This window comes from Lethenteron reissneri, unplaced genomic scaffold, assembly GCF_015708825.2.
Source record: "Lethenteron reissneri isolate LAM-NWPU_2019-01 unplaced genomic scaffold, ASM1570882v1 scaffold_629, whole genome shotgun sequence".
Classification (NCBI taxonomy): Eukaryota; Metazoa; Chordata; class Hyperoartia; order Petromyzontiformes; family Petromyzontidae; genus Lethenteron; species Lethenteron reissneri.
This window is the reverse complement of record NW_026892151.1, coordinates 8,305-35,544: the sequence shown is the minus strand read 5'-3', so window position 1 is coordinate 35,544 and position 27,240 is coordinate 8,305. Positions and strand designations below refer to the sequence as shown.

The window sequence follows — 27,240 nt, the reverse complement described above, 5'->3', positions numbered from 1 at the left end:
GCTGTGTGGCTCTGTGAGTAGCAGAGTGGCTCTGTGTGTAGCTGTGTGGCTCTGTGTGTAGCTGTGTGGCTCTGTGTGTAGCTGTGTGGCTCTGTGAGTAGCTGTGTGGCTCTGTGAGTAGCAGTGTGGCTCTGTGTGTAGCTGTGGCTCTGTGTGTAGCTGGTGGCTCTGTGAGTAGCAGTGTGGCTCTGTGTGTAGCAGTGTGGCTCTGTGTTAAGCAGTGTGGCTCTGTGAGTAGCGGTGTGGCTCTGTGTGTGTGGCTCTGTGAGCTGGTGTGGCTCTGTGAGTAGCAGTGTGGCTCTGTGAGTAGCAGTATGGCTCTGTGAGTAGCAGTGTGGCTCTGTGAGTAGCAGTGTGGCTCTGTGTGTAACAGTGTGGCTCTGTGAGTAGTAGTGTGGCTCTGTGAGTAGCAGTGTGGCTCTGTGAGTAGCAGTGTGGCTCTGTGAGTAGCTGTGTGGCTCTGTGTGTAGCTTGTGGCTCTGTGTGTAGTGTGGCTCGTGTGTAGCTGTGTAGCTCTGTGAGTAGCAGTGTGGCTCTGTGAGTAGCTGTGTAGCTCTGTGTGTAGCTGAGTGGCTCTGTGAGTAGCAGTGTGGCTCTGTGAGTAGCAGTGTGGCTCTGTGTGGGCTGTGTAGCTCTGTGTGTAGCTGTAGCTGTGTGTAGCTGTGTGTAGCTGTGTAGCTGTGTGTAGCTGTGTGTAGCTGTGTGTGGCTGTGTGTAGCTGTGTGTAGCTGTGTGTAGCTGTGTGTAGCTGTGGGTGGTGTGGCTGTGTGTAGCTGTGTGGCTGTGTGTGGCTGTGTGTAGCTGTGTGGCTCTGTGAGTAGCTGTGTGGCTCTGTGAGTAGCGGTGTGGCTCTGTGTGTAGCGGTGTGGCTCTGTGAGTAGCTGTGGCTCTGTGTGTAGCAGTGTGGCTCTGTGAGTAGCAGTGTAGCTCTGTGTGTAGCTGTGGCTCTGTGAGTAGCAGTGTGGCTCTGTGTGTAGTAGTGTGGCTCTGTGAGTAGCAGTGTGGCTCTGTGAGTAGCAGTGTGGCTCTGTGAGTAGCAGTGTGGCTCTGTGTGTAGCAGTGTGGCTCTGTGAGTAGCAGTGTGGCTCTGTGAGTAGCAGTGTGGCTCTGTGAGTAGCGGTGTCAGTGTGGCTCTGTGAGTAGCAGTGTGGCTCTGTGTGTAGCAGTGTGGCTCTGTGTGTAGCAGAGTGGCTCTGTGTGTAGCAGTGTGGCTCTGTGAGTAGCAGTGTGGCTCTGTGAGTAGCAGTGTGGCTCTGTGTGTAGCAGTGTGGCTCTGTGAGTAGCAGTGTGGCTCTGTGAGTAGCAGTGTGGCTCTGTGAGTAGCAGTGGGCTCTGTGAGTAGCAGTGTGGCTCGTGAGTAGCAGTGTGGCTCTGTGAGTAGCAGTGTGGCTCTGTGAGTAGCTGTGTGGCTCTGTGTGTAGCTGTGTGGCTCTGTGAGTAGCGGTGTCAGTGTGGCTCTGTGAGTAGCAGTGTGGCTCTGTGAGTAGCAGAGTGGCTCTGTGAGTAGCAGTGTGGCTCTGTGAGTAGCAGTGTGGCTCTGTGAGTAGCAGTGTGGCTCTGTGAGTAGCAGTGTGGCTCTGTGAGTAGCAGTGTGGCTCTGTGAGTAGCTGTGTGGCTCTGTGTGTAGCTGTGTGGCTCTGTGAGTAGCGGTGTCAGTGTGGCTCTGTGAGTAGCAGTGTGGCTCTGTGAGTAGCAGAGTGGCTCTGTGAGTAGCAGTGTGGCTCTGTGAGTAGCAGTGTGGCTCTGTGTGTAGCGGTGTGGCTCTGTGAGTAGCAGTGTAGCTGTGTGTAGCTGTGTGGCTCTGTGTGTAGCTGTGTGGCTCTGTGTGTAGCAGTGTGGCTCTGTGTGTAGCAGTGTGGCTCTGTGAGTAGCAGTGTGGCTCTGTGTGTAGCTGTGTGGCTCTGTGTGTAGTAGTGTGGCTCTGTGTGTAGCAGTGTGGCTCTGTGAGTAGCAGTGTGGCTCTGTGAGTAGCAGTGTGGCTCTGTGTGTAGCAGTGTGGCTCTGTGAGTAGCAGTGTGGCTGTGTGTAGCTGTGTGGCTCTGTGAGTAGCAGTGTGGCTCTGTGAGTAGCAGTGTGGCTCTGTGAGTAGCAGTGTGGCTCTGTGAGTAGCTGTGTGGCTCTGTGAGTAGCAGTGTGGCTCTGTGTGTAGCAGTGTGGCTCTGTGTGTAGCTGTGTGTAGCTGTGTGTAGCTGTGTAGCTGTGTGTAGCTGTGTAGCTGTGTGTAGCTGTGTGTAGCTGTGTAGCTGTGTGTAGCTGTGTAGCTGTGTGGCTCTGTGTATAGCTGTGTGTAGCTGTGTGTAGCTGGTGTAGCTGTGTGCGTAGCGGCTGCTGTCGCGCACCGTGAGGAGGTACTCGACGGCGCGGTCGGGGTTGTTGAAGCTGGAGCGCAGCGCCGCCACGACGCGCTCGCGCTCGTAGCCCATGAGCACCATCTCCTGCACCATGTTTCGTAGGCCTGGCCTGTCACTGCCAGCCGCACACAGCACACACACGCCACGCCCGTCACAATCGCAATCACCTCCAATCTGAGACATCTCCCATCAGAATCACAATCATCTCCCATCTGAGACATCTCCCGTCAGAATCACAATCATCTCCCATCTGAGACATCTCCCGTCAGAATCACAATCATCTCCCATCTGAGACATCTCCCATCAGAATCACAATCACCTCCAATCTGAGACATCTCCCATCAGAATCACAATCATCTCCCATCTGAGACATCTCCCGTCAGAATCACAATCATCTCCCATCTGAGACATCTCCCATCAGAATCACAATCACCTCCAATCTGAGACATCTCCCATCAGAATCACAATCATCTCCCATCTGAGACATCTCCCATCAGAATCACAATCACCTCCAATCTGAGACATCTCCCATCAGAATCACAATCATCTCCCATCTAAAACATCTCCCCCATCATCACAATCACAAGCGTGTACACAAGCGCGTACACAAGTGTGTACAAGCGAGTGGTGACCACGTCTGCTGCTGCCATCTAGTGGCAACTACCCAGAAAATAAAAAAGTAGCGTGTAAGGACGAAGCAGTCATGCTTCCATTCAATCCAACAACAACAATCCCTATAAGCCGAACTGAGTTTACAAAACGATACAATGTGGTCGGTGTTGAAAGGGTTCAGGTTGGCTCAACGGTGATGCTATCCACGGTGGTGATGCTAGCCATGGTGGTGGTGATGCTAGCCATGGTGGTGATGCTAGCCACGGCGGTGGTGATGCTAGCCATGGTGGTGATGCTAGCCATGGTGGTGATGCTAGCCACGGTGGTGGTGATGCTAGCCATGGTGGTGATGCTAGCCACGGTGGTGGTGATGCTAGCCATGGTGGTGGAGATGCTAGCCATGGTGGTGGTGATGCTAGCCATGGTGGTGATGCTAGCCACGGTGGAGATGCTAGCCATGGTGGTGGAGATGCTAGCCATGGTGGTGGTGATGCTAGCCACGGTGGTGATGCTAGCCACGGTGGTGGTGATGCTAGCCATGGTGGTGGAGATGCTAGCCATGGTGGTGGTGATGCTAGCCATGGTGGTGGTGACGCCAGCCACGGTGGTGGTGATGCTAGCCACGGTGGTGGTGATGCTAGCCATGGTGGTGGTGACGCTAGCCATGGTGGTGGTGATGCTAGCCACGGCGGTGGTGATGCTAGCCATGGTGGTGGTGACGCTAGCCACGGTGGTGGTGACGCTAGCCACGGTGGTGGTGATGCTAGCCACGGTGGTGGTGATGCTAGCCATGGTGGTGGTGACGCTAGCCACGGTGGTGGTGACGCTAGCCACGGTGGTGGTGATGCTAGCCACGGTGGTGGTGATGCTAGCCACGGTGGTGGTGATGCTAGCCATGGTGGTGGTGACGCTAGCCATTGTGGTGGTGACGCTAGCCACGGTGGTGGTGACGCTAGCCACGGTGGTGGTGATGCTAGCCATGGTGGTGGTGACGCTAGCCATGGTGGTGGTGATGCTAGCCACGGCGGTGGTGATGCTAGCCACGGTGGTGGTGATGGTGATGCTAGCCACGGCGGTGGTGATGGTGATGCTAGCCACGGTGGTGGTGATGCTAGCCATGGTGGTGGTGATGCTAGCCACGGTGGTGGTGACGCTAGCCACGGTGGTGGTGATGCTAGCCACGGTGGTGGTGATGCTAGCCATGGTGGTGGTGACGCTAGCCACGGTGGTGGTGATGCTAGCCACGGTGGTGGTGATGCTAGCCACGGTGGAGGTGATGCTAGCCATGGTGGTAGTGACGCTAGCCATGGTGGTGGTGACGCTAGCCACGGTGGTGGTGACGCTAGCCACGGTGGTGGTGATGCTAGCCATGGTGGTGGTGACGCTAGCCATGGTGGTGGTGATGCTAGCCACGGCGGTGGTGATGCTAGCCACGGTGGTGGTGATGGTGATGCTAGCCACGGCGGTGGTGATGGTGATGCTAGCCACGGTGGTGGTGATGCTAGCCATGGTGGTGTGTGATGCTAGCCACGGTGGTGGTGATGCTAGCCATGGTGATGGTGATGCTAGCCATGGTGGTGATGCTAGCCATGGTGGTGGTGATGCTAGCCATGGTGGTGGTGATGCTAGCCATGGTGATGATGCTAGCCATGGTGGTGATGCTAGCCATGGTGGTGATGCTAGCCACGGTGGTGGTGATGCTAGCCACGGTGGTGATGCTAGCCATGGTGATGGTGATGCTAGCCATGGTGGTGATGCTAGCCACGGTGGTGGTGATGCTAGCCACGGTGGTGGTGATGCTAGCCATGGTGGTGATGCTAGCCACGGTGGTGGTGATGCTAGCCATGGTGGTGATGCTAGCCACGGTGGTGGTGATGCTAGCCATGGTGGTGATGCTAGCCATGGTGGTGATGCTAGCCACGGTGGTGGTGATGCTAGCCATGGTGGTGATGCTAGCCACGGTGGTGGTGATGCTAGCCATGGTGGTGGTGATGCTAGCCATGGTGGTGATGCTAGCCACGGTGGTGGTGATGCTAGCCATGGTGGTGGTGATGCTAGCCACGGTGGTGGTGATGCTAGCCACGGTGGTGATGCTAGCCATAGTGGTGGTGATGCTAGCCACGGTGGTGAAGCTAGCCACGGTGGTGGTGATGCTAGCCATGGTGGTGGTGATGCTAGCTACGGTGGTGGTGATGCTAGCCATGGTGGTGGTGATGCTAGTCACGGTGGTGATGCTAGCCACGGTGGTGGTGATGCTAGCCATGGTGGTGGTGATGCTAGCCATGGTGGTGGTGATGCTAGCCACGGTGGTGGTGATGCTAGCCATGGTGGTGATGCTAGCCACGGTGGTGGTGATGCTAGCCACGGTGGTGGTGATGCTAGCCATGGTGGTGGTGATGCTAGCCACGGTGGTGGTGATGCTAGCCATGGTGGTGGTGATGCTAGCCATGGTGGTGATGCTAGCCACGGTGGTGGTGATGCTAGCCATGGTGGTGGTGATGCTAGCCATGGTGGTGGTGATGCTAGCCATGGTGGTGGTGATGCTAGCCATGGTGGTGGTGATGCTAGCCACGGTGGTGGTGATGCTAGCCACGGTGGTGGTGATGCTAGCCACGGTGGTGGTGATGCTAGCCATGGTGGGGTGGTGATGCTAGCCATGGTGGTGATGCTAGCCATGGTGGTGATGCTAGCCACGGTGGTGATGCTAGCCACGGTGGTGATGCTAGCCATGGTGGTGATGCTAGCCATGGTGGTGATGCTAGCCATGGTGGTGGTGATGCTAGCCACGGTGGTGGTGATGCTAGCCATGGTGGTGGTGATGCTAGCCATGGTGGTGGTGGTGATGCTAGCCATGGTGGTGGTGATGCTAGCCATGGTGGTGGTGATGCTAGCCATGGTGGTGGTGATGCTAGCCATGTGGTGGTGGTGATGCTAGCCATGGTGGTGGTGATGCTAGCCATGGTGGTGGTGGTGATGCTAGCCACGGTGGTGGTGATGCTAGCCATGGTGGTGATGCTAGCCATGGTGGTGGTGATGCTAGCCATGGTGGTGGTGATGCTAGCCACGGTGGTGATGCTAGCCATGGTGGTGGTGATGCTAGCCACGGTGGTGGTGATGCTAGCCATGGTGGTGATGCTAGCCATGGTGGTGGTGATGCTAGCCACGGTGGTGATGCTATCCATGGTGGTGGTGATGCTAGCCATGGTGGTGGTGATGCTAGCCATGGTGGTGATGCTAGCCATGGTGGTGATGCTAGCCATGGTGGTGGTGATGCTAGCCATGGTGGTGGTGATGCTAGCCATGGTGGTGATGCTAGCCACGGTGGTGGTGATGCTAGCCAGGGTGGTGGTGTGCTAGCCATGGTGGTGATGCTAGCCATGGTGGTGGTGATGCTAGCCACGGTGGTGGTGATGCTAGCCATGGTGGGTGATGCTAGCCACGGTGGTGGTGATGCTAGCCATGGTGGTGATGCTAGCCATGGTGGTGGTGATGCTAGCCATGGTGGTGGTGATGCTAGCCACGGTGGTGATGCTAGCCATGGTGGTGGTGATGCTAGCCACGGTGGTGGTGATGCTAGCCATGGTGGTGATGCTAGCCACGGTGGTGGTGATGCTAGCCACGGTGGTGGTGATGCTAGCCATGGTGGTGGTGATGCTAGCCACGGTGGTGGTGATGCTAGCCACGGTGGTGATGCTAGCCATGGTGGTGGTTATGCTAGCCATGGTGGTGGTGATGCTAGCCACGGTGGTGGTGATGCTAGCCACGGTGGTGGTGATGCTAGCCACGGTGGTGGTGATGCTAGCCACGGTGGTGGTGATGCTAGCCACGGTGGTGATGCTAGCCATGGTGGTGGTGCTAGCCACGGTGGTGGTGATGCTAGCCACGGTGGTGATGCTAGCCATGGTGGTGGTGCTAGCCACGGTGGTGGTGATGCTAGCCACGGTGGTGATGCTAGCCACGGTGGTTGTGATGCTAGCCACGGTGGTGGTGATGCTAGCCACGGTGGTGGTGATGCTAGCCACGGTGGTGGTGATGCTAGCCATGGTGGTGGTGCTAGCCACGGTGGTGGTGATGCTAGCCATGGTGGTGATGCTAGCCACGGTGGTGATGCTAGCCACGGTGGTGATGCTAGCCATGGTGGTGATGCTAGCCACGGTGGTGATGCTAGCCATGGTGGTGGTGATGCTAGCCACGGTGGTGGTGATGCTAGCCACGGTGGTGATGCTAGCCATGGTGGTGGTGATGCTAGCCACGGTGGTGATGCTAGCCATGGTGGTGATGCTAGCCATGGTGGTGATGCTAGCCATGGTGGTGGTGATGCTAGCCACGGTGGTGGTGATGCTAGCCATGGTGGTGGTGATGCTAGCCATGGTGGTGGTGGTGATGCTAGCCATGGTGGTGGTGATGCTAGCCATGGTGGTGGTGATGCTAGCCATGGTGGTGGTGATGCTAGCCATGGTGGTGGTGGTGATGCTAGCCATGGTGGTGGTGATGCTAGCCACGGTGGTGATGCTAGCCATGGTGGTGGTGATGCAAGCCACGGTGATGATGCTAGCCATGGTGGTGGTGATGCTAGCCATGGTGGTGATGCTAGCCATGGTGGTGGTGATGCTAGCCACGGTGGTTGTGATGCTAGCCACGGTGGTGGTGATGCTAGCCATGGTGGTGGTGATGCTAGCCACGGTGGTGATGCTAGCCATGGTGGTGGTGATGCTAGCCACGGTGATGATGCTAGCCATGGTGGTGGTGATGCTAGCCATGGTGGTGATGCTAGCCATGGTGGTGGTGATGCTAGCCACGGTGGTTGTGATGCTAGCCACGGTGGTGGTGATGCTAGCCACGGTGGTGGTGATGCTAGCCACGGTGGTGGTGATGCTAGCCATGGTGGTGGTGCTAGCCACGGTGGTGGTGCTAGCCATGGTGGTGATGCTAGCCACGGTGGTGGTGATGCTAGCCATGGTGGTGATGCTAGCCATGGTGGTGGTGATGCTAGCCATGGTGGTGGTGATGCTAGCCATGGTGGTGGTGATGCTAGCCATGGTGGTGATGCTAGCCATGGTGGTGGTGATGCTAGCCATGGTGGTGATGCTAGCCATGGTGGTGGTGATGCTAGCCACGGTGGTGGTGATGCTAGCCATGGTGGTGATGCTAGCCATGGTGGTGATGCTAGCCATGGTGGTGGTGATGCTAGCCATGGTGGTGGTGATGCTAGCCATGGTGGTGATGCTAGCCACGGTGGTGATGCTAGCCACGGTGGTGGTGATGCTAGCCATGGTGGTGATGCTAGCCACGGTGGTGGTGATGCTAGCCATGGTGGTGATGCTAGCCATGGTGGTGGTGATGCTAGCCATGGTGGTGGTGATGCTAGCCATGGTGGTGGTGATGCTAGCCATGGTGGTGGTGATGCTAGCCATGGTGGTGATGCTAGCCACGGTGGTGATGCTAGCCACGGTGGTGGTGATGCTAGCCATGGTGGTGATGCTAGCCACGGTGGTGGTGATGCTAGCCATGGTGGTGATGCTAGCCATGGTGGTGGTGATGCTAGCCATGGTGGTGGTGATGCTAGCCATGGTGGTGATGCTAGCCATGGTGGTGGTGATGCTAGCCATGGTGGTGATGCTAGCCACGGTGGTGGTGATGCTAGCCATGGTGGTGATGCTAGCCATGGTGGTGGTGATGCTAGCCATGGTGGTGATGCTAGCCACGGTGATGGTGATGCTAGCCATGGTGGTGGTGATGCTAGCCACGGTGGTGGTGATGCTACCCTTGGTGGTGATGCTAGCCATGGTGGTGGTGATGCTAGCCATAGTGGTGTGTGATGCTACCCTTGGTGGTGATGCTAGCCATGGTGGTGGTGATGCTAGCCACGGCGGTGGTGATGCTAGCCACGACGGTGGTGGTGGTGGTGCTAGCCACGACGGTGGTGGTGCCGTGCCGGTACCCAGCGTGGAGGAGGCGGCGTCGACGAGGCTGCCGCTGGCGCCGCTGGCGCCGGCAGGGTGGGGGGCGTCGTCACCGCTGGGCTAGGAGGGGGGGGAGAGGGGGGGTGGAGGGGGGGGTGAAGGGGGGGGAGGGGGCACGTGGGAGAGGGACCCACCGTCACACACCACACACACGCAGCACCACACACGCAGCACCACACACACGCAGCACCACACACACACGCAGCACCACACACACGCAGCACCAACACAGCACCACACACACAGCACCACACACACAGCACCATACAACAACAACAACAACCGCCATTCGCCACTAAGTGGCGGTGACGTCACCACGATGCTTGTGCCAGGCCAAGTGCACCTTGAGGCCACGTGAAGTGTCGAAAGCCCGCTGGCAGGAGGTCACGGGGCAGACCCAGCAGGTGCCACGGGTCGACTGACCGAGATGACCGAGATGACTGGCTGATGCACCACCTGTGCCCCCTACTGTGCCAACTTGCTGTGCTTTAGCCACCCGGCGCTCCGCTCGTTGTTGTGAGCGTCGCTCCTCCGCCCTCCGTTGTTGTTGGAGGGCGACTGCCTCCAACTGCCCAGTAGCGTCCTTCACGAGCCTCCTCCACTGAGGCCGATCTTGACACCGCTGGTACCAGTCATCGGCAAGTCCACTCAGCTCCACGTCCTCCTGTACCACATCACTCCATCTCTTCTCCAGCCCGTGCCGCGCCCGTCTAGCCCCCTCGATCCGGCCGAACAAAAGCTGTTTAGGCATGCGGTGGCTGGGCATGCGGGCTACATGACCCAGCCAACGCAGCCTTGCCTGCCGGAGGAGCTCACTGATGGGACTTTTGCCCAGATCTTTCAAGGATTTGTGAGCTCCTCACACAATCCAGCCTGGTTAAACCCAGGATGGATCGTAGGCAGGCCAGCCTAAATGTTTCCAACCGGCGAAGATGCTCCACCAGGGGGGTCCACGTCTCGCAAGCGTAGAGAAGGGAGGGAATGACCTGTGGCCGAGAAGACCTGAAGCTTCGTGCGAAGCGACAGACCAGGTAGCTTCCACACAGCGTTACGCAAACCGATTAAAAGATATTGCCGCTCGACTGATTCGGGAGTGAGACCTCTGCTGATAGACTGGAGCCGGTCATAAGCACACTGCCCAGGTATGGGAAACCTCCACTCTCTCCACAACTGCCCCATCACCAATTGGGAGTTGTGGGGGTGGAGTGTCCGATGGTACAAAATACCCAGGCAGGTTGCTTAGTTTTTGGTGGGGCTGATGGTAAGGCCCCACCTCTTAGTGGCACGCTCCAGTCTCAGCAGCAGCGTCTCCAACTCCTCCTCTGAGTGAGCAGCTATTACCAAATCATCGGCATACATAACGTGGTTGACCAATAGGGAGCCATCCCTTGATCGCACCCGGGCGTCGATCAGCCTCCCATTATATCTGTACCAAATGGAAATTCCCCCGGTACAGCTATTGAAGGCTTCACGAACTACGCGGTCAAAATAGATGTTAAATAATGTGGGAGCCAGAGGACATCCCTGTCGCACCCCAAGGTGTACAGGGAAAGGCTCCGACTCCCGGCCACGTAGTTTTACCCGGGCCCGCTCACCATCATGAAGGTCCTTAATGATCGTGAGCAGAGGGTCAGGGACTCCGAAAGCACGAAGAACAACCCAGAGCCCAGGCCTACTGATGGTATCATAGGCCTTGACCAGGTCAATAAAGCAGAGATGTAGGTCTTTTTGGAATTCCCTACACCTCTGCTGTAGCAGACGGACAGCAAAATATGCATCTGTGCAGGACCGCCCTTTCCACACAGCCCATACACACACAGCACCACACACACACAGCACCACACACACACACAGCCACCACACACACACAGCACCACACACAAGCACCACACACACACCACACACACAGCAGCACCACACACACACGCAGCACACACACACGCAGCACCACACACACAGCACCACACACACACGCAGCACCACACACACACGCAGCACCACACACAGCACCACACACACACAGCACCATACACACACAGCACCACACACACACAGCACCACACACACACACAGCACCACACCACACACACAGGACCACACACACACACAGCACCACACACACGCAGCACCACACCACGCAGCACCACACACACGCAGCACCACCACACACACACAGCGCCACACACGCTGCGCACAACACACAGCACCACACACACAGCACCACACACACAGCACCACACACACACACAGCACCACACACACACAGCACCACACACACACAGCACCACACACACACAGCACCACACACACAGCACCACACACACACAGCACAACACACACACAGCACCACACACACACAGCACCACACACACAGCACCAACACAACACGCAGCACCACACACACGCAGCACCACACACACACGCAGCACCACACACACGCAGCACCCCACACACACGCAGCACCACACACACAGCACCACCACAACACACAGCACCACACACACACAGCACCACACACACACAGCACCACACACACAGCACCACACACACGCAGCACACACACACACGCAGCACCACACACACACGCACCACACACACAGCACCACACACACACACGCACCACACACACACACACACACACGCAGCACCACACCACACACGCAGCACCACACACGCAGCACCACACACGCAGCACCACACACACACACAGCACAACACACACGCAGCACCACACAACGCAGCACACCACACACGCAGCACCACACACACGCAGCACCACACACACACACACAGCACCAGACACACACAGCACCACACACACACAGCACCACACACACGCAGCACCACACACACGCAGCACCACACACGCAGCACCACACACAGCAGCACCCACACACGCAGTACCACACACACACACAGCACCAGACACACACAGACCACACACACACAGCACCACACACACACAGCACCACACACACAGCACCACACACACACACAGCACCACACACGCAGCACCACACACCGCACCACACACAGCACCACACACACACGCAGCACCACCCACACACGCAGCACCACCACACACAGCACCACACACACACAGCACCACACACACAGCACCACACACACACAGCACCACACAACAGGACCACACACACAGCACCACACACACACGCAGAACCACACACACAGCACCACCACACACACGCAGCACCACACACACAGCACCACACACACACACAGCACCACACACACAGCACCACACACACAGCACCACACACACACAGCACCACACACACAAACAGCACACCACACACACACACAGCACCACTCACACACACAGCACCACTCACCTACACACAGCACCACACACACACACACCACACACACAGCACCACACACACAGCACCACACACGCACAGCACCACACACGCAGCACCACAGACTCAGCACCACACACACGCAGCACCACACACACGCAGCACCACACACACGCAGCACCACACACACACACAGCACCACACACACAGCACCACTCACATACACACAGCACCACACACACACACATAACCACACACACAGCACCACACAACACACACAGCACCACACACGCAGCACCACCACACACACAGCAACACACACAGCACCACACACAGCACCACACACACAGCACCGCACACACAGCACTGCACACGCAGCACCACACACACGCAGCACCACCACACGCAGCACCACCACACACGCAGCACCACAATACACGCAGCACCACACACACACGCAGCACCACCACACGCAGCACCACACACGCAGCACCACACACAGCACCCACACACAGCACCACACACACAGCACCACACACACAGCACCACACACACACAGCACCCACACACACAGCACCACACACACACAGCACCACACACACACAGCACCACACACACAGCACCACACACACAGCACCACACACACAGCACCACACACACAGCACCACACACACACAGCACCCACACGCAGCACCAACACACAGCACCACACACACAGCACCACACACACACATCACCACACACAGCACCACACACACACAGCACCACACACACAGCACCACACACGCAGCACCACACAACAACAACAACAACCGCCATTCGCCACTAAGTGGCGGTGACGTCACCACGACGCTTGTGCCAGGCCATGTGCACCTTGAGGCCACGTGAAGTGTCGAACGCCCGCTGGCAGGAGGTCACGGGGCAGACCCAGTGCCACGGGTCGACTGACCGAGATGACCGAGATGACTGGCTGATGCACCACCTGTACCCCCTACTGTACCAACTTGCTGTGCTTTAGCACCCGGCGCTCCGCTCGTTGTTGTGAGCGTCGCTCCTCCGCCCTCCGTTGTTGTTGGAGGGCGACTGCCTCCAACTGCCCAGTAGCGTCCTTCACGAGCCTCCTCCACTGAGGCCGATCTGACACCGCTGGTACCAGTCATCGGCAAGTCCAATCAGCTCCACGTCCTCCTGTACCACCATCACTCCATCTCTTCTCTAGCCCGTGCCACGCCCGTTTAGCCCCCTCGATCCGGCCGAACAAAAGCTGTTTAGGCATGCGGTGGCTGGGCATGCGGGCTGCATGACCCAGCCAACGCAGCCTTGCTGCCGGGGGAGCTCACTGATGGGACTTTGCCCAGATCTTTCAAGGACTTGTGAGCTCCTCACACAATCCAGCCGGTTAAACCCAGGATGGATCGTAGGCAGGCCAGCCTAAATGTTTCCAACCGGCGAAGATGCTCCACTAGGGGGTCCACGTTTCGCAAGCGTAGAGAAGGGAGGGAATGACCGTGGCCGAGAAGACCCGAAGCTTCGTGCGGAGCGACAGACCAGGTAGCTTCCACACAGCGTTACGCAACCGATGAAAAGATATTGCCGCTCGACTGATTCGGAGTGAGACCTCTGCTGATAAACTGGAGCCGGTCATAAGCACATTGCCCAGGTATGGGAAACTCTCCACTCTCTCCACAAACTTCAACAATTGGCAGTTGTGGGGGGTGGAGTGGCTGATGTTACAAAATACCCAGGCAGGTGCTTAGTTTTGGTGGGGCTGATGGTAAGGCCCCACCTCTTAGTGGCACGCTCCAGTCCTCAGCAGCAGCGTCTCCAACTCCTCTTCTGAATGAGCAGCTATTACCAAATCATCGGCATACATAACGTGGTTGACCAATAGGGAGCCATCCTTGATCGCACCCGGGCATCGATCAGCCTCCCATTATATCTGTACCAGATGGATATTCCCCCGGTACAGCTATTGAAGGCTTCACGAACTACGTGGTCAAAATAGATGTTAAATAATGTGGGAGCCAGAGGACATCCCTGTCGCACCCCAAGGTGTACAGGGAATGGCTCCGACTCCCGGCCACGTAGTTTTACCCGGGGCCCGCTCACCATCATGAAGGTCCTTAATGATCGTGAGCAGAGGGTCAGGGACTCCGAAAGCACGAAGAACAACACCCAGAGCCCAGTCCTACTGATGGTATCATATGGCCTTGACCAGTTCAATAAAGCAGAGATGTAGGTCTTTTTGGAATTCCCTACACCTCTGCTGTAGCAGACGGACAGAAAAATATGGCATCTGTACAGGACCGCCCTTTCCTGAAACCGCATTGGGGCTCCGCAAGCCTCTCCTCAGCGTGCCTAGCAAGGCGATGTTGAATAATCCTTGCCAGGACCTTACCCGGCACACTGAGGAGTGAGATGCCCCTGTAGTTGTTACAGTCGGTACGGTCCCCCTTCTTAAAGAGGGGGACCACCAGGGCATCCTTCCAGTCCTGCGGAACCCGTCCAGTGGTCCAGACTGTTGTTATGATGTCATATAGGGCAGTCTGTGCACAAACACCACCCTCCCTCAGCATTTCGCTTGGGAGATCATCTCTGCCCGGTGCCTTCCCTGGTCTCAGACTCCGGATCGCCCTCAGTACTTCCTCAACAGCTGGCACCTCAGCCAGCCACTCACAGGGGGTGACCTCTTCCAATATTTGAGGCACCGCAGCCTCAGCAGGGTTATCACCACTTTGTGCCATGATGTTTTCCTGGTTGAGAGAATTTCCCTCCCCCAGGACCTCACAGAAATGCTCAGCAAATCTGCAAACCTGTTCCTGGGGGTCGGAGATTGGATCCACCGTTTTTTCCTCTAATGATGGTAATAGGTGTGGCGCTGCAAGTTACTTTTGTGATGGAGTTAAATAGTGATTTGTGATCACGGGCCACTGAGGCAGACTCCATCTCCTCAGCAACCCGCGACCACCACCCATCCTTACAGCGCCTTACGGCTCTCCGAACTTCCGAGCGAAGGCTGCGGTAAACCTCCACACACACAGCACCACACACACAGCACCACACACACAGCACCACACACATGCAGCACCACACACATGCAGCACCACACACACACAGCACCACCACACACACAGCACCACACACACACAGCACCACCACACACACAGCACCACAAAGACAAAGGTCCCCCGTATAGCCTTAACAGACTGTAGGGGCAAGTGCTGTTAGCGAGCACCTATGAAGGCCGGAACGGTAACACGAGGCCAACACCACGCCCGGCCGCCTTTGTCTCCCCAGTGCCCGATGTTTACACGCCGCACCAGGTACTCATTTGAGGCTTAGTCGACCTAGGGGAGGCCCAGGACCGGTTCAGATAATCGTCACTGGTGTTTGCTGTGAGCGGGAATCAAACCCGGGTCGCCAAGTTCGTAGTGCAGAGTAGCGCTAACCGCTACACCACCGCCCCTCCGCTACGGCGATCGTGTCCCCGACCCGCATTGCTGGCGATGGCTCGACTCAGACTTGGCTCGACTCAGACTTGGCTCCGGCTCAGGCCAGCCAGCTCAAAGTTGCGCGTCAGCCGAATCGGCTCCGAGCCACGGATCCCCGCCGCGCTCACGACTCCCGCGGCACGAGCCCGGGTGGGTGTCTCGTGCCGCGTGCGTCTTGGAAGCGTTGAGAGGCCGAGGCCGAGCCAAAGCCGTGCGGGGCACACAGGCCTCGGTTGCTCTGCTAGTTTTGTCGTTTTAATCATTAACAAACACGGAGGCCCGCGACAAGCCGTCGTGCAAGTCAAGTCCACGGATCGACACGTTGCGAAGATCCGTGCCGACGCAACTGAGCCGTAGAGAAGAGATGGGGGGTGGAAGGGGGGGCCTCACTGCCCCAGCTGAGCAAAGCCATCAGGATGGGGGGTGGGAGGGGTGGGCGCTCATCTCTGTGTTCACTCTAGCGGTGGGAGCAGCAGCGCCGACTGGGCGGGCGGGTGAGTGCTGGTACCTGGGCGCGGGCTGTGTTGCTGGCGCGGCGCCGGCCTCCGCGGAGGGCCGGCTGGCGGGCGGTGCGGCCGCCACGGGGCTGGCGCCGCTGGTTCCTGCGTGGCGGCGGGGGTGCAGCGGCGGCGGCGCTGCTGCTGGTGCTGCTGCTGGTGGCACCGCTGGTCTGAGCTCCTGCCGCGCCCTTGCCCTGCACACGGCGGCAGCGCGTGTCAGCGGCGCAAGCCGTGCCGCCGGCGCTGCTGGCGCAGGTGGCCTGTGTCCACAATCAGGATCTTTATTTCTAGTGGAGGAATCCCATGAGCTGTGGAGCTCTTTCTAACAGATGTCCAGTCAGGGCACCGGGTCACAACGTAGCAACAACACAAAAGCACGATAGGGATGCCAAAATAAAAGGTGAACAAATCGCTTTAAAAAATAATAATTAAACTATTTTTATCTTACCAGGTAAGGCCCACTTTGTCAGAAGCGATCTGGCCACAAATGATAGCGCAACCAAGTGGCTCGTCATCGTGTGTAAATTTAAAGTAGCAGCCAAATAGTGCGAAACGCATGCTTGTTGATTCGAGATGCGGAGGTAAAAAAATGGGGCCAGAGAAAAATCCACGCCGAACCACAGGAGGAGAGAGACGCAGACTCCAAATATACAGCAGCAGCAGGCAATCGTCAGGGTCGAACCCACGACCTCCTGTAGACCAGGCGAGGTAGCTAACATCTCCTAGCCACCGTGATTATGATGAGAGAGACGCAGACTCCAAATATACAGCAGCAGCAGGCATCGTTGAACCCACGACCTCCTGCGTACCAGGCGAAGTAGCTAACATCTCCTAGCCATCGTGGCAACCCCCATTTCCCGATGCACGGGGTCACGATTCACGCGAAACGATTTACAATTATTATCGTGATTTGAAGCTTTCGTGACTGCAGGATAATCCATACTCGTTGGTTCTTTCGGTAAAGTCACGTCGGTCGAAATAAAAAAATCACGACGTAGCATCGTTGAGTCTCCGCGCCAGCGCTTCTTGCGAACAAGCGACGCTACTCCAAACCGCAGCGCGACGCGACACCATCGCGAGCCCGTCGCCGCGGCGATGAGCCGCCCCTCTTTACCACCATGACGACCACGAAGTTCTTGTCGTCGATCTTGTACTCCCTGAGCGTCGACTCGTCGTTCAGGATCTTGCCTGTGGGCACAGCGCGGGGGGCGGGGGGGGGGGCAACGCTCAGCAACCGTACGGCTTTGTGCTGCGAAAGAGCCGTTGCACGAAACGTCGGCCATCATATACTTTTCTTGGCACTTGCTGGCTACGTACGGCGTGAAAGAAGCTCAGCATGCACACTGTCATTGACGAATGCGTACGAGTTAAACTATAAACTACTTTTCATTTCGATTTAAAGCTTTCGTGACTGCAGGGATTCATCTTCTTGGTTCTTTCGGTAAAGTCACGTGACTTTACCGAAAGAACCAAGAAGATGAACTACTTTTTATTTGACCAGGTAAGGCCCCACTGAACTACGTAGTTCTGTTTCAGAAGTGACCAGCCCACAACCGATAGCTCAACAAAGTGGCTTGTCGCGTGGAAATAGAAACCACCGCCAAACGCTCTAAACGCGTGGCGATGTTGATTCTAAACGTGCAGGGGAAAACAGGAGGACCCGGAGAAAAATCCACGCGACCACGGGGAGAGAGAGAGAGACACGCAAACTCAAAATACACAGCAGCAGCAGCAGGCGTCAGGGTCTGGACGGAACAGTTCCCAATTGTGCAATTTGCAGTGGAGTGCAAAACGTTTAACTAAATTTGAAACGCGATGCTGGCACACGGCGGCCGACCCTTGCGCGTGGCGTCACGGGATCTTTAAACGTCCGCTGCGAAGCCGACGGCGTGTGGCGTTTTCACGGTGAATGCACCGCACCGCCGTTATAACAAGGGCGGCCTATCGGATCCGAACCGCAAACCTCCGCCACAAGCGCATGTGAACTGTGTCCCGATTCAGCTTCGAGATCAACGCTGGACATTGTTCAGATCATTGAGATGAAGACCTGCAGCGACTGAAACATGTCTTTGTGCCAACAAGGCTGAACCGATGTCCCCCTCACGCCACGCGGCGCTTTCTGGTCCGTTCATTTCCATTGCCAATCAGTTCTGGGGCCGGCCATCCGGGCTGAGCACGCATTCTGCCCGTTCCTCGCTTAGAGCTCCCCTCCCCTCCTCCCCAGGGCCCCTCCTCCACTTCCTCCCTCTTCAACCCCCCCGTCCGTCGTCACCTGCAGCGTGATGCCCCAAGTGCCCCCTCACATCGCCGCTCCTCAACCCCCCCACCCCACCTCACTCCGTGCCACTGCCAGCGCAAGCCCAGCTGCCGAGCGCGCCGATGTGCAGGCCGCGTTCTTTCGGTAAAGTCACGTCGGTGAAAATAAAAATCAAATAAAAATGAAAACAACTCAGTTAAATCACGACGTTTCGGAGGCAACACGAGCCCCCGACATGAGGCGGGACAACCGCAGCAAAAACACGTTCACCCACGTGATCCATGCAGTCACGGAAACTCGTGTGTGTGTGTGTGTGTGCTGAACTTCATTCACACCATACATAGCCCAACCGCGCTAAGCGGAGGATTGTGGCCAACTCATGTCCGTCTTGGGGAGGTCCTGCTGTGTGCTCATGTGTCGCGCACGAGGCGGTTACCCACGCAAGCAGCGGTTACCCACACACGAGGTGGTTACCCACGCAAGCAGTGGTTACCCGCGCGCGAGGCGGTTACCTGCGTAAATTAACTTGAGCCCCGAGGCCGGGAAGGCGTCTGCTCCCTTCTCTGCCTCGATCTTCTCCTTGAAGCCCTTCACCTGCAGCGCACGAGAAGAGCCCCACAGACAAAGATCCCCCGTGTAGCCTCAAGTGACCGTTGGGGCAAGTGCCGTGAGCGAGCAGCACCTAATGAAGTGGCAATGTACACGACACACCGCACCGGATACTCATTTGAGGCTCAGTCGACTCAGGGGAGGAGACCCAGGACCGGTTCGGATAAGCGCCACTGTGGTGTTGGCGTGAACGGGAATCGAACTCGGGTCGCCGGGTTCGTAGCGCTAAACTACCGTCACACTTCCACTAACAACAACAACTAAGTGGTGGTGACGTCACCACGGCGCTTGTGCCAGGCCATGTGCACGTTGAGGCCAACCCCAACCCCCACACACAGACTGACAGACACCCACACACAGACACCCACACACAGACACCCACACACAGACACACAGACACCCACACACACAAAGACACACACAAACACACACACACAGACACCCACACACAGACAGACACCCACACACAGACACACAGACACCCACACACACACAGACACACACAGACACACACACACAGACACCCACACACAGACACACACAGACACAGACAAACACACACACACAGACACCCACACACAGACACCCACACACACACAGACACCCACACACAGACACCCACACACAGACACAGACAAACACACACACACAGACACCCACACACAGACACCCACACACACACAGACACCCACACACAGACACCCACACACAGACACAGACAAACACACACACACAGACACCCACACACAGACAACACCCTCCCACTCAACGCCCGCGGAATCGATCCGTCACGGAGTTCTAACTCAGCCTCCGTCGACGCCCCAACGGCTCAACCCCAACGGTTCAACCCACCAACTCAACCCACCAACTCAACCCACCAACTCAACGCACCAACTCAACTCACCAACTCAACCCACTGGGTCAACCCACCACTCACCAACTCAACCCACCAACTCAACCCACCGGGTCAACCCACCAACTCAACTCACCAACTCGACCCCACCGGTTCACACACGTCCCCCACTGCCTCCGAGCTGCCCGTTGCCAACGCTAACGTCACTTGCAGTTCCACTTAGACTCGTGCGAGCTTCATTGCCCGGCTTGGATCAATACACACGGCCTACGCGGAGGGTTGGGGGGGGGGTGACGTCAGCAGGCACACTGCGTGACGCTGCCGCATGCAGGTGACGTCACAGGTGTGACGTCACAGATATATTTTGCACGCACGTGAGCGGTGACGTCACAGATGTGACGTCACAGATATATTTTGCACGCAAGTGAGCGGTGACGTCACAGATGTGACGTCACCGCTCACTTGCGTGCAAAATATATCCATTATTGCGCCCACCCAACTCCCCCCAAAAAACAAAAGTGTACTTTTAGACTTTTTTCATTGTGTCCAGTCTAGAAGCTACCCACATGGAAAATGTAAAGTTTGTTGCATGTCATGAAGTACGCTAAACATTTCGAACAGACACACATATTCACAAATTTCCCTTTAATAGTAGGTTTTTACCCTTTAAATTAGTACAAAACTGACACCTTTATACAAGGCATCATGTTTGCAATAACCACAACACAAGTAGTCAAAATGCAAACAAAAAGAAAACAACTCTGATGATGATAATGATATGCACTGTCCTTGAAGTTGATTGGTCCACACCCGCGTCATCTGGTCCAACACGGATGGAGACTAAGCTCTAAGGAAAGCCGAGGGCAAGCCAGGAGACCTCGCCGCGATGGCCGGCTTGCAGGAGCGTCCAACACGACGATTGCGTTTTGTCGACAGGAGAAATGGTGAAATGAACGCAAAGCATGCAATGTGGCTGTTACTCAACGTGTCGCGGCCTCCTGCCAACACACACATCGGGCCCAGCATCTCACAACTCCATTATCGCTCCTCCTGCTAACGGTTGCTGCCTCCTCGCAGCGAGAAGCTCTCAACCCTTGAGCCCAGGGGGTTGTGACTGGTACAACCTGGGGGGGGGAGGGGGGGGGGGGGGTGCCACGTGTGTCCACCACGGACGAGCGTCCACCCACAGACACCCCTCATATTCATTTTACAATCCGTAGATGTTTCATACCGCACGGCTGAGCCCTGTTCAATGGCCGTTGACCCATTCAACGCTGCAACGGCTGCACTGCTATCACACAGATCTGTGATCTCGAGGTTACAGGCTTCAGAGAAAACGTTGGTAGCAGTCGTAACCCTGAGAGGTACCGACGAGACAGTTTTTGGCAAATGGCTCGAGGGCTATTTGAGGGTGTGAATCGCGCGAATGGTGATGATGGATTCTCGTTCGGTTCCTCACACCTGCCCAGGCCACTTGCCCGTGGGAGTGGCCACACTTGCCCTTTGACCCCGCCCTGAAGGTCACGTGGTGGTTAATAACTCCAGCCAAAAAAACACATCGCAAAACCCCGTCCTCAAACACAAACCCAGCCGCAACCCCAAATCACCGACCACTATCACAGCGACAAACACAACTCTATCCATAGCCCTAAACACAACCCAAAGCCAACTCAATCAACCAACTGGCCAACCTCACTCCCCCCACTCCAGTTTCAGTCCAAGCTCAGCCCCCCAAACACAGAGAGAGAAACACAACCCCCAATCCACCTCCATCCCAAACCCAAACAACATCCTCACTGCAACATCACGCGTCCCTGCCACGGTGGCAACCTTCACTCAAAACCTCAACCACAACCCTGACCCCAAGCACAACGCAACCACAACCACAACCCTTGACCCCAAGCACAACGCAACCACAACCCTGACCCCAAGCACAACGCAACCACAACCACAACCCTTGACCCCAAGCACAACGCAACCACAACCCTGACCCCAAGCACAACGCAACCACAACCACAACCCTTGACCCCAAGCACAACGCAACCACAACCCTGACTCCAAGCACAACGCAGCCACAACCACAACCCTTGACCCCAAACACAACGCAACCACAACCCTTGACCCCAAACACAAGGGGGCATTGCGTCGTTCTGCGTCGTTCTGCGTCGTTCTGGGTGACCAGAGTCTGCACCGCAGCCACGGCTGGAGACTTTTACTCTCCGGATCTTTGGGTAAAAGTCACGGAGGTACAAAATTAAAATAAATGACGACGTTTCGGGCGCAACGCAAGATGACAGACGCTTGTGCTGCGCCCGAAACGTCGTGATTTATTTCGTTTCATACCAAACGTGACTTTACCGAAAGAGAAATAATAAAATAATTCTCACGACGTTTCGGCCACAACGCAAGCAGCCGTCCTCAGGTGAAGAAACAGAGCTGTCGGAAAGACAGCGTCCTAATGAACACCGCTAAGCTTGGCAGCGTATATTTAAGCTGGGTGGGAGGAGCAGAGCGCCTTGACAAAGGGAGTTTACATATCAACAGAGGAATTTAGCTGTCTATCCAACAGCTCTGTTCTTCACCTGAGGACGGCTGCTTGTGTTGTGGCCGAAACGTCGTGATAATTTTATCGTTTTATTTTTGTTTTATTATTTCCCTTCTACGTGACTTTACCGAACGATCCAAGAATATGAATCCCTGCAGTCACGAAAGCTTCAAACCACGACTGGAGGCTTGTTTTCATTTCTCCATTCGTGCATCATCAGCGAGCACCCACAACTGGTTGGTGCTGTGGGCGATGCGGTTTGGGGTGTAAGATCAAACCCCAGCGATGGTCTGCGTTGGGTCTTCCAGCGGATAAGGGAAGAAGATGTGTCCTCCTACCGCTCCATCGTACACACCGCAGGACCGGGTCCTACAGCGGACGACCATCAGAGTCCACTCCGTTCAACAACAATAACAACAACGGCACTCAAACCCCCTCTTCTCTCTCCGTCGCAAAACACAAGGGGGTAGAAAAAAAAAAACCTTCCTTCTCAGAAAATGCCATTTAAAAATAAACACCGCTCTGGGTAATAAATAGTATAAATAGCCGGGCTGGAATTAGTGAAACGGAATGTAAACACCTCTTGGCAAAAACCAAAAAAAATGTAAAATGAAAACTCCGTGGCACATGCGTACAAACCCCAGCTATAATTTGACAGGCAACAGTTATAATACCGAACACCCAAGAGTTGAGATGAGTTGAATAAGCCTGAGCACAACTGGAAATAAACGTAAGACTCGTTTAAAAGAGACGGGGGCAGCATTTGCACGTCCATCTGTGCATGTCTGACGCACCGCGCGGTGGCGAATGACACTAAAAGTAGACGAAATTTTCTGTCTAACCAAGCAAGGGCCACTAAGCTACGTGGCCATCAGAAACGACGGCTCAACGCAGCGTGGTTCATTACTGCGCGGACATTTAGATCGGCCAAATTCTCTAAAACGCATGCTGGCGTTGATGTTGATGTCGATTCTAAATGTGGAGGGAAAGTCCGGAGGAGCCGGAGACAAAATCCACGCGACCACGGGGAGAGAGACGCAGACTCCAAATCTACAGCAGCAGCAGCAGGCATCGTCAGGGTGGGGATGGAAGCCACGACCTCCTGTATACCAGGCGAGGTAGTCAACATCTCCTGGCCACCGTGATGATGATTATGAGAGACCCTGACTCACATGCAGCAGCAGCAGGCATCGTCAGGGTCGGGATGGAACCCACTACCTCCTGTATACCAGGCGAGGTAGTCAACATCTCATAGCCACCGTGATGATGAGAGACACAGACCCAAATTATACAGCAGCAGCAGGCAACCGTCAGTTGGGATCGAGCCCACGACCTCCTGTAGACCAGGCGAGGTAGTCAACATCTCATAGCCACCGTGGTACCCATACTACGTTAGAGCGCCACGAATCAGTGAGTGTAGTGAGTGTGAGGTGAGTGTGTGGTGAGTGTATGGTGAGAGTGTGGTGAGTGTGTGTGGTGAGTGTGTGTGGTGAGTGTGAGGTGAGTGTGTGGTGAGTGTGTGGTGAGTGTATGGTGAGAGTGTGGTGAGTGTGTGTGGTGAGTGTGTGTGGTGAGTGAGTGGTGAGTGTGTGGTGAGTGTGGTTAGTGTGTGGTGAGTGTGTGGTGAGTGTATGGTGAGTGTGTGGTGAGAGTATGGTGAGTGTGTGGTGAGAGTATGGTGAGTGTGTGTGGTGAGTGAGTGTGGTGAGTGAGTGGTGAGTGTGTGTGGTGAGTGTGGTGAGAGTGTGGTGAGAGTGTGGTAAGTGTGTGGTGAGTGTGTGTGGTGAGTGTGTGTGGTGAGTGTGTGGTGAGTGAGTGTGGTGAGTGTGGTGAGTGTGTGGTGAGTGTGTGGTGAGTGTGTGGTGAGTGAGTGTGGTGAGTGGTGAGTGTGTAGTGAGTGTGGTGAGTGAGTGGTGAGTGTGTGGTGAGTGTGCGGTGAGTGTTGTGTGAGTGTGGTGAGTGTGTGGTGAGTGTGCGGTGAGTGTTGTGTGAGTGTGGTGAGTGTGTGGTGAGTGTGCGGTGAGTGTTGTGTGAGTGTGGTGAGTGTGTGGTGAGTGTGGTGTGAGTGTGGTGAGTGTGTGATGAGTGTGTAGTGAGTGTGGTGAGTGTGTGATGAGTGTGTGGTGTGTGGGTGAGTGTGAGGTGAGTGAGGTGAGTGTGGTGAGTGTGTGGTGAGGGTGAGTTGAGTGAGGTGAGTGTGGTGTGTGGTGAGTGTGTGGTGAGTGAGGTGAATGTGGTGAGTGTATGGTGAGTGAGTGGTGAGTGTGTGGTGTGTGGTGAGTTAGGTGAGTGTCACGTGGTGAGTGGTGAGTGTGTCACGTGGTGAGTGGTGAGTGTGTCACGTGGTGGGTGTGTCACGTGGTGAGTGTGTCACGTGGTGAGTCGTGAGTGGTGAGTGTGGATCACGTGGTGGTGAGTGTGGATCACGTGGTGGTGAGTGTGGATCACGTGGTGGTGAGTGGTAAGTGTGTCACGTGGTGAGTGGTGAGTGTGTCACGTGGTGAGTGAGTGGTGAGTGTGTCACGTGGTGAGTGTGAAACTTGTTCGCAGGCCCCACCGTCTCATCGGGGTCGGCGTCCACCCTGAATGTGGTGAGTGTGTCACGTGGTGAGTGAGTGGTGAGTGTGTCACGTGGTGAGTGGTGAGTGTGTCACGTGGTGGTGAGTGGTGAGTGTGTCACGTGGTGAGTGAGTGGTGAGTGTGTCACGTGGTGAGTGGTGAGTGTGTCACGTGGTGGTGAGTGGTGAGTGTGTCACGTGGTGAGTGGTGAGTGTGTCACGTGGTGAGTGAGTGGTGTGTCACGTGGTGAGTGAGTGGTGTGTCACGTGGTGAGTGTGTCACGTGGTGGTGAGTGGTGAGTGTGTCACGTGGTGAGTGGTGAGTGTGTCACGTGGTGAGTGAGTGGTGTGTCACGTGGTGAGTGTGTCACGTGGTGGTGAGTGGTGAGTGTGTCACGTGGTGAGTGGTGAGTGTGTCACGTGGTGAGTGTGTAACTTGTTCGCAGGCCCCACCGTCTCATCGGGGTCGGCGTCCACCCTGAATGTGGTGAGTGTGTCACGTGGTGAGTGAGTGGTGAGTGTGTCACGTGGTGAGTGAGTGGTGAGTGTGTCACGTGGTGAGTGTGTGGTGAGTAAGTGGTGAGTGTGTCACGTGGTGGTGAGTGGTGAGTGTGTCACGTGGTGAGTGTGTGGTGAGTGTGTCACGTGGTGAGTGAGTGGTGAGTGTGTCACGTGGTGAGTGTGTGGTGAGTAAGTGGTGAGTGTGTCACGTGGTGGTGAGTGGTGAGTGTGTCACGTGGTGAGTGAGTGGTGAGTGTGTCACGTGGTGGTGAGTGGTGAGTGTGTCACGTGGTGAGTGAGTGGTGAGTGTGTCACGTGGTGGTGAGTGGTGAGTGTGTCACGTGGTGAGTGAGTGGTGAGTGTGTCACGTGGTGAGTGTGTAACTTGTTCGCAGGCCCCACCGTCTCATCGGGGTCGGCGTCCACCCTGAATGTGGTGAGTGTGTCACGTGGTGAGTGAGTGGTGAGTGTGTCACGTGGTGAGTGGTGAGTGTGTCACGTGGTGGTGAGTGGTGAGTGTGTCACGTGGTGAGTGAGTGGTGAGTGTGTCACGTGGTGGTGAGTGGTGAGTGTGTCACGTGGTGAGTGAGTGGTGAGTGTGTCACGTGGTGAGTGGTGAGTGTGTCACGTGGTGGTGAGTGGTGAGTGTGTCACGTGGTGAGTGTGTAACTTGTTCGCAGGCCCCACCGTCTCATCGGGGTCGGCGTCCACCCTGAATGTGGTGAGTGTGTCACGTGGTGAGTGAGTGGTGAGTGTGTCACGTGGTGAGTGGTGAGTGTGTCACGTGGTGGTGAGTGGTGAGTGTGTCACGTGGTGAGTGAGTGGTGAGTGTGTCACGTGGTGAGTGAGTGGTGAGTGTGTCACGTGGTGAGTGGTGAGTGTGTCACGTGGTGGTGAGTGGTGAGTGTGTCACGTGGTGAGTGAGTGGTGTGTCACGTGGTGAGTGTGTCACGTGGTGAGTGAGTGGTGAGTGTGTCACGTGGTGGTGAGTGGTGAGTGTGTCACGTGGTGAGTGAGTGGTGAGTGTGTCACGTGGTGAGTGTGTAACTTGTTCGCAGGCCCCACCGTCTCATCGGGGTCGGCGTCCACCCTGAATGTCTGCTGCTGCAGCGTCTTGAGCGTGATGAGCATGGCGAGCGGCCTTGCGCGAGCCGACGACGAGGTGACGGTGGAGGAGGTGGTGAGGAGGGTGAGGAGGTGGTGAGGTGAGGGTGGTGAGGTGAGGGTGGTGAGGTGAGGTGGTGAGGAGAAGGCCTCTGGCGGGTGCCAAGCGGAGACTCCTGACTCACTGTGCCGCGCATGCGCACTCGGGGGTGGGGGCGTTAACTTCGCGTCCCGGCGCTGCATGTCAGGTGAGAGGGATTTTTTCCCTCCGGATTTAAATCGAAATAAAATTGGTCAATATTCTGTGTTTCTTTCGGTAAAGTCGCGTAGCTAGAAAGAATGATAATGAAAATGAAGTGATTACAAATATCACGGCGTTTCGATCGCAACACCAGCGGTCGAAATGTCGTGATGTTTTTTTAACTTTATTTTTATTATTAAAGAACCACAGAATATGAATTCCCACTGTCACGAAAATTTGAAGTCAAAATTAAAAATTAAAATTTTTTATCTCAATATTAACAAATATTGATATGAACATAAAATGTAAATAAGTATTTGTCTGCATATTCATATC

At 56.0% G+C, this 27,240-nt stretch overlaps 1 protein-coding gene across 1 annotated transcript in view; it reads right to left on the bottom strand.

Annotated features, from left to right (window-relative positions):
• Nucleotides 1–26,865, bottom strand: part of LOC133340001 (UV excision repair protein RAD23 homolog B-like) — a 35,915-nt gene extending 9,050 nt beyond the window's left edge. Inside the window, exons 1-6 of the mRNA XM_061548097.1 lie at nt 26,625–26,865; nt 19,007–19,088; nt 17,352–17,425; nt 16,246–16,431; nt 16,128–16,135; nt 2,340–2,466 (exon numbers count right to left, since the gene is read on the bottom strand). Coding sequence (XP_061404081.1) covers nt 2,340–2,466; nt 16,128–16,135; nt 16,246–16,431; nt 17,352–17,425; nt 19,007–19,088; nt 26,625–26,690 — 543 coding nt within the window. The 5' untranslated portion in view covers nt 26,691–26,865. The remainder of the gene's footprint in view (nt 1–2,339; nt 2,467–16,127; nt 16,136–16,245; nt 16,432–17,351; nt 17,426–19,006; nt 19,089–26,624) is intronic.
• Between the last annotated feature and the right edge of the window lie 375 nt (nt 26,866–27,240).